Genomic DNA, 8,247 nt, shown 5'->3' with positions numbered 1-8,247 from the left:
TGAACTGGGCTCCAATATGCTCTCATTGTGAAAATGTCTTTGTTTGACATCATTAATTTAAGATAGGGTTTTTGCTTCTTTTTTTTTAACTCTATTCAACTTTTTAGACTGCAAAAACACACCTTGTGCTATCATAAGGATTTTTGTTTAGCTTATACTTCAAATATTACATTAATTTTATAAATAACATTAAACTACCTAATTACCTAAACACTGCTCTCTAAGTACTTACAACCTATCAAGTGGTTGCACCGGCATTTGTATTTTCCAGGAGAAGGGGGGGGGGCATATTTAATGGGGGAGTCTAACAATTTGCCTGCAATTGTGCATATTTACCCCCAAAGTGGACAATTTTCCAATTTCTTATTTTGACTGGGGAGCAAGGGCTTAGGGGGGAAGTGAGGCTTAAGATTGGGGGACCCACTTGTACTTATTTTATCCTTGTACACATTTGAAACTACAGGTTTATGTCTTATGATACAAATGATGCAACCAACTTTGATGACTCCATTGAATTTATTCTGTTACTTCATTGACTCCACTCAACTTTCACTATAGTTTGATCAGCTCGTAATTGGCGGGCCTTATAACATTGCAGATTAATATCAATATATTTTATTTTGAGAATTGTCTTGTGACATCTCGCCAGAGATGGAGAACTATTTGTGCTCTCCAGAAGTATCACAAATTATCAATTCATAACTTACACAATATAGACTAGACTGGTCATCTATATCACTTTTTACGTGGGTCTACTTTTCGGCATTGTGGTAAAAGCCTAACAATACCCGCCTATTACGAGCTGATCAAACTATAACTAAAAATGACTTGACACAACCTGAATTGTTGGCGACTTGTTCTGCTTTACGCCAGGCACAAAAAGTATCACACACTTTGTTAAAATAATACTATCATATTCATCATAATTCAGTCATACATTGTATACAAATATCTCAGATCAGAAGAACTGCATGTAGCCAGGTCCGTAACCAGGGGGGGGGGGTGAGAATCCCCAAATGCCAAACAAGATGGCCCTTTTTTGACCCAAAAAGATCCATTTGCGAGCAAATTTCACCTTTTTCAATATCTGCCTCTACCCCCAGTTCACTTTTTCAAAATCAGCCCCCAATAAATCCTGGTTATGGGCCTGCATGTATCCATATGATATGAAAGTAGTCATCAATCAATCATTATGATTTCTGATTGCCAGGTGTCATATTTGGGTGGTTTTCCATAACATCTTCTCTCTTGGTCCATCTGAGTCTATTTTTTTTTTTTTTTCCATAAGCTTTATCAAATAAAGGAGCCAGGATGGGCCATTTGGTATAGAATGTTGACCAGCCATGCCCAAGTGATGAGTACATGGTGTGCATCGCTGGAATTCGCTTGTGCACCTGTAGAGAAATGTAAGAAAAAAAGGACTAGTAAGGACTAAAAAGTAATAATCATTTTATTTTGGGTGTGACTCATTTGCGGGGTGTGGGATGCTGGGTGTTGGATGGATATTTTGCAGGGTGTGGGTGGGGGTGAGTTACTTGCAGGATGAGTTACTTACAGGTTGCGGGGTGAGTCACTTGTCGGGGGAGTCACTTGTGGGGTGCAGGGTGAGTCACTTGTGGGGTGTGGGTGAGTTACTTGTGGGGTGCGGGCCATGGGGCGAGTCACTTACAGTATTCTTTATATTTACCAACCTTTGTTGTGGGGCCAGGCCACCTTAATTACGAACCGCGTAATTCTAGTTTGCAGGGAGCGTTCTTCATCCAGTTTACTTAAAGGGTTTGCAAATGGCCAGATCTCATTTCATTTATCATTTTCAAACCTCGAGGGATACCCAACTTCAGAAGTCAATTTGTTTTGGGAGCACAGCACCCCCCCCATGGGTCTAATTATGGGCATAGTATATGTATATGCACTTCTTGAATTGAAGGAATGATTTTGATATACCTTGTTGTTTTGATCAATAACATGAAATTCTGCCATGGCTTCTTCAAAAGTGATGTTGTTATATTCTGCTGGGTTGTAGCCAGGTTTTGTGATGTCCACCAGCTCAACAATGTTTTTATTTTTATTCAGATACCGGACTACTTTCATCTCTTGGGCACAGAGAGAACAGTCTCCATCATAAAGAACCTATATACATGAAACATAAAGAAGAGAGAAACAATATTATGTGAGAGTAAGATGTTATCACAAGTTAGACCTATAATTGTATTCATTTACTCAGCATCCAAGTTTTCTAATGATTGCAATCTGCAATTCCACTGCTGTATTTCCATATTCACAGCAGGCCTGTAGCCAGGATTTATTTGGGTGGGGTTTGTGGGGTTTTGGGGGTGGGAGGGCTACAGGGAGCTAAAAATGAACCTTTGGAGTGATAGGAATAAACTATCCAGGAAAAGGGGTAAGGGCAATCACAGAAGTGGCATCGTTTCTTCAAAAGTTTGGGTATCGATCAATCAGCTCAATGCTCTACAGAGCATGCATGAGAATCGCTTTTCTGCAAAAGTGATCAAGTATATAAATTCAGCTTTGAAAGTGTAGATAATTCAATAAAGGTACATTATTTCACAAATTGTGAAATATCCTTATCCTACCAACTGAATTTCCTACCAACAAGGATAGATGTAACATCTTAAGACGTATCCTTATTATACTTCATGTACCGTACACATTGTACATTATTCAGTGGGTTTGATGCATTAAAATACATAAAATGTTAGCCAGAGGTAGGCCTATACACACCTCCATCGCTGACCTATACAGTGTGGAAGGAACAACTACGGCAAATGTAACTAGGAAGATCGAACACAGACATAATCATTTGGAGGTTTAAATGACATAGCAGATAATACCCAATGTAAATGTAAATGTTGTCACGTTCTCAGTAATACTGGGACTATGATTTTACAGGCTAGTAAAATGTGTGGCTATGCGCTAGTCCTAGTAACTAGGAAGATCGAACACAGACATAATCATTTGGACGTTTAAAAGGGCATTTCGTGATCCACAGCCTCATCCCCCACTTTTCTAAAAAAAGTTGAGATTTTTATATCACTGGAAACCTCTGGCTACATAATGTTTATGTACAAAATATTTCTTGCAGATTAATTCGTTTAGCAAAGATATCGTGAAATTTGAATTTCGTTCTGGCGCACCAGAATGAAATTACAACGCATTGTCTATGGAGCAGTGTAATACACATAATCATGCATAACTCGCAAACGCAAAATCAGAATCAACTGAAATTTTGGGAATAGGGTTTTTTCGTGGATATCTAATGAAAAATGACATAAATAGAGGATGCTAGGATCACGAAATACTCCTTTAAATGACATACCAGATAATACCCAATGTAAATATTAAATGTCGTCACGTTCTCAGTTACTGGGACTAGTAGTTCGCAACGCAAACTTAGAAAAACGGGCAAACAGACACATCATTTATCGGTATGACATTTTCGTTATTGGTGACGCCCTATCTAAGTTTGCACTGAAGTGCCATCTCAGTTTTGGTGCGCCGACTTGGATCATGTGCTAATGAATTTTTATTTATTCTGGATAAAATAATGGAGTATTTATTACAATTTCAAGCATAGAAGTTTAGGTAAGAAGTACAAGAAGCTCTGTAATTAATATTATGACAAACATGCAACTATTTAAGCTACAGGAGCCTTGTATTTTTTAGTGCAAACTCTAATTGAAACCATGCAATTGCGTTGCACTAGCTTTTTGTATACACTTCGTCCCATACCGTCGTGCAGAGCCACTACGGTATGGGTTCCTCGTACTATAGTATAAGGCTATGCACCAATTGTTACATGGTTAAGCTTACACAATCATTGATTTTACCTTGACTTTCTGGTGAGTTTCATTTGTACTTTGAGAGCTCGAGGTTGAAGAAAAACTGCGGAGATTTTTCCTGAGATGCCCCCGGTACAACGAAACAAGTTTTATTCTTGACATGTTTGCACAATTGACTTTCAGCACTATGATACAACGACAACGATTCGAACAGATCCCTGGCGATAAATTACATCATCTGACCAATTTCCAGATTACACAATTTTAAGGGCACACAACACTAAATGTACACAATCTCGCAATCCATAAATAGCACTCATAGAGATAATTTATGATGTTGGGAGGAAGAGTAACCATGGTTTATGAGGGGTCGGTAAGCGAAGATCTGACCCTATAGGAGACCAGACACATATAAAATGATGCTCTTTCTAAGAATACTGGCTAAAAAGACACCAATTGGATACCAACATGATTTATCGTGACAGTGTTGCATGTGTATCACTGCGCACAAAACAAAAGGGATTTCTTAAAGACATTTCAACTAAATCCAGTACAAAATAAAATAGTCTACAGATTACAGATGGATAATTTTTTCTGATTATTGTTATACCTCATGTGGCATGTTCGATGCAGGGTTCGGTTTTTGCCAGCAAAGTGGCAAAAACTGGCCAAAGCCTGTTCAGTTGGTTATATGTTACTTATAATTACCAAATCTGGCCTTGCTACACTCAGGAAATCATTTTTGTAACTTAAAGGAGTATTTCGTGATCCTAGCATCCTCTTTTTATGACATTTTTCAGTACATATCCACGAAAAAGCATATTCCCAAAATTTCAGTTGATTCCGATTTTATGCGTTTGCGAGTTATGCATGATTATGTGTATTACACTGCTCCATAGACAATGCGTTGTAATTTCGTTCTGGTGCACCAGAACGAAATTCAAATTTCATGATATCTTTGCTAAACGAATTAATCTGCAAGAAATATTTTGTACATAAACATTATGTAGCCAGAGTATTCCAGTGATATAAAAATCTCAACTTTTTTGAGAAAAGTGGGGGATGAGGCTGTGGATCACGAAATGTCCTTTTAAATAATTTGTTTTAGTTTTTGCCATTTTAAAGGCAAAAACAAGCAAAAACTGCCAAGTGGTTAAGGTGCGTTTTTTTACACCTGCGGCAAAAAAAACCCGCGAACCCTGGTTTGAAGCAAGTTTATTTGCCCAAGTTATTTCTTAATAAAATTTGGCATTAGAATTTGTCGCTGAATGAAACTTACTCACTCAAATCAAATAGGCCTATACATATGTTGGGAATGGATTCCCCGGGGTTCAATAAAGCACAATATAATCTTGTAAAATAAAAAAAAAAAAAAAAATATTGATGGTGTCCTCCTCAGCAAATGTTACAATATGTGATGCGATCAAGCCAAATCAGTCGGAACTCGGAAATATTGATTTTGAGATATAGCCAAACAAAGCAAGTTTTTCCTTTTGTTTCCTCTTGTTTTTGGAAACTCTTAAATTGCTCATATCTTTGGAACTGGTTGTTCAATTTCAATGGGGTTTTCTGCAAAATCCAGCTTTGTAAATGCTTTTTACTATCCTATAGGAAACTGAAAATTTATTATGGCCGAGTTCCGACTGATTTTGCTTGATCGCATCACATATGACACCCTGTAATATGGCTTAAAATGCTATAGCCAGAGTATGCACAATGGGCAAGCGGACTACGGAGAAGTATGATGATTCACATCATTGCAATTGCTTGCCGGATATTTTCAAAGGGAATATCTAGTGGTAAGCGCCCGTATATTTGTACCGGATCACAGCTGTACTTACGCATGCGCACGTCTCATACCACTGGCTGTGGCAAACAAAATGAGGAAATCCAAAACCCTACCCAAGAATTTGCCCAAATTTACCCTTAAATTAAACGCTGTGTATGATCGTCTGAGTATGGGAAGCTACAGTTTTGCTCTTTTGATCAATTAATATATACATTACAGCAGTTGAAAAAGGTAAGCTTATCTTAAATCATGTATAAATTGGGCTAAATTTCCCATGTGAGTTTAAGCTTACTAAATATACATCATAAAATGGATTCAATATTTATATTGCATTTTTAATATGTTATAGAATTCACAAGGTCCTGCAGTGGTGTCTGACTGCTTTTCCTGGATGTTTACGTAAAAAGAACTAGGTCAACCCTTACTTGAGAACTCTAGCTTCAATTTGCACACGATATACAGATCCAGATCCAGACGAAGCCACGACAAGCAATTCAAAGTGCAACACCACACCTCCACACCTTACATCCAGTCTTTTTTCCCCGAAGCCATTTCCCTTTGAAACGCCCTTCCTCAATCTTCAGTTGACATGCCCACCTACGCCACCTTCAAGACTTCCATTCAAGACCAAGACCACCAACTTCACAGCCCCCGTTAGACCACCGGACCACTCTCGTCAACTTCCAGTATAGTCCCTGGTGGACTCTTCGGGAGTGATATCTACAAGGTACAAGGTATACACATTTGACAACGATGCTAGCTAGAGTATGTTGCTATGGTTTTTCGGAGAGCATTGACATTTTTTGCAATGGATGTTGTTTATTGTGTTAATGTTAAAATCAACTGTATCTTTAAGTAAAATTTGCCTATTTTGAGCAGTCTTAAAATTTTGTTGAAGTGCAATTTTAGCAACATTTTCGGCAGTGTATACTTCTGAACTTCCATTGCTCTACATGGTGTGATGCTGCAGCAAATCCAACTAGATTTTGAATGCAATGTCTTTAGCCTCACATGTGAAGCTATCGGTAAGCAAATTTGTGGTTAGACTTCTTGAGCAAGTCATGCCCTGAGATTTACAGTCAGTCTACTCTGAAGTACAAAGTAGTCTACACGGATGCATACATTGTGCTGACTTTGAAGGCATGCATACCTGCAACAAAGATGCAGCAAAGACGCAGCACTATGCACTGTTAACGCATTTTATATGCGCGCGTTGTCACTTTGTACTTTAGAATGGACAAACTGTATAGAAAACCAGTTGGTTCACTAGTCTTACTCTTAGGTCATGTTCACATATGAATTATTTACCCGGGACCCGAGTTAATCCGGGTTGTACCCGGGTCCCGGGTTCAAAAAATTTCTGTTCACACTATAGCCACACTCATGAAGGAAATTGACCCGGGTTGATTATTTTACCTAAGCCTACTGATGATGCAGGCGTATACATATTCTGTCATTGACTATTACCGGTATATACAACAGGCTCCCGGCCTAATTATGCTAATTTTTTAAATTTTATTTTCTAATTCCACCTTACGTAATTTATCTAGTTGCTTCTTGTAGCTCTTTTGGGTTAAAAACTCACAAAAATAATTGTTACTTCTTGATTCGATAATACTAGTAATTTGTTTGCATGAAAATAACTTTCTTATCTCATGAATAGATGTTTATTGATTTTATTGCCAAAAGAACTGAATCATTCTTTTCCCAGTGCAGACAGAAACAATAGAAATGGGGTGATAATGGTTGCGTTTACTTCTAGTAATGCGGGTCAAACAGTGAATTTCTGTTCACACTACAATTGACCGGGTCATACCCGGTTTGACCCGGTTTTAACCTACTCTTTCCTAGGTTGAAAAAAAAAATTTTTTTGAGGTTTTTCCTGTTCACACTTATAACCAACCCGGGTTTAACCCGGGTTGTACCCGGGACCCAGGGCAAAACAGGCATAGTGTGAACACGCCCTTAGGTCAAGCGTGAGTCACACAATGCTACGCAGCTTGATCATGCTTATCGCGATGTTCATGTGTACATTGCTTTCCTCAGTTACTTGTACTATGTCACAGGTGATATGTGACTATCCAGCACAACTGAGCCCTGAAGTCGCCAATCATTATTTTTGAGATATTCAACCAAAATATTCTGCTTGAAATTAGCTTTAAAATGATGTATCATGTCTATAGTACTTGACATTTAAGTAGTGAATTGTTTATTGTTAAGTTCAATGGAGCATATCTCAATAGTGGCACTGGAGACATCCGGGCTCAGTTGTGGTGGATGGTCACATATATTAAAGTTATGATTGCATGCCTTGCACAGTACTGATGGTATTAAGTTTGCAAATTATTCTTTTCTATGTAACAATTAAAGCCATAATGTCCGATAATATGAAATCCATGTTTTCTTTCACACAGATGCTTACAACTTACAAATGCTTCATATATGAATGCCCCCGGGCCCCTAAGTACCTTGTTGCAGATGAATCTTCTATTTCATATTTTTCATGTCAAACTCGCTAACAAATTACAACTACCGTATTCATTCCAATAAGCGCCCAGGGCGCTTAACAAAGTTATTTTGGGTGGGCGCTTATTTTTCACCTGGTTTACCTAATTTTTTCGTAAGGGGCATTTATTAGAGATGAATTTACATATGTTA

General features: G+C 38.1%; 1 protein-coding gene across 1 annotated transcript; it reads right to left on the bottom strand.

The window, feature by feature from the left end:
• Positions 1–497: 497 nt before the first annotated feature.
• LOC140147837 (uncharacterized) lies at positions 498–4,047 on the bottom strand. The gene is made up of 3 exons (XM_072169593.1): positions 3,849–4,047; positions 1,945–2,130; positions 498–1,394 (listed from the first exon to the last, which is right to left on the bottom strand). The coding sequence occupies exons 1-3, from the start codon at positions 3,960–3,962 to the stop codon at positions 1,191–1,193; spliced, it is 504 nt and encodes a 167-aa protein (XP_072025694.1). The 5' UTR covers positions 3,963–4,047; the 3' UTR covers positions 498–1,190.
• Between the last annotated feature and the right edge of the window lie 4,200 nt (positions 4,048–8,247).

Source organism: Amphiura filiformis, chromosome 3 (assembly GCF_039555335.1).
Source record: "Amphiura filiformis chromosome 3, Afil_fr2py, whole genome shotgun sequence".
NCBI classification, from domain to species: domain Eukaryota; kingdom Metazoa; phylum Echinodermata; class Ophiuroidea; order Amphilepidida; family Amphiuridae; genus Amphiura; species Amphiura filiformis.
The sequence above is the reverse complement of the archived record's forward strand: the minus strand, read 5'-3'. Positions and strand labels throughout refer to the sequence as shown.

Coding starts and splice junctions, on each gene's coding strand:
- LOC140147837 (XM_072169593.1), bottom strand. CDS start 3,962: ATGTCAAGAATAAAACTTGTTTCGTTGTACCGGGGGCATCTCAGGAAA. Junction 2,131..3,848: donor AAACTCACCAGAAAGTCAAG/GTAAAATCAATG, acceptor TCATGTATATAG/GTTCTTTATGATGGAGACTG. Junction 1,395..1,944: donor TTATTGATCAAAACAACAAG/GTATATCAAAAT, acceptor ATTTCTCTACAG/GTGCACAAGCGAATTCCAGC.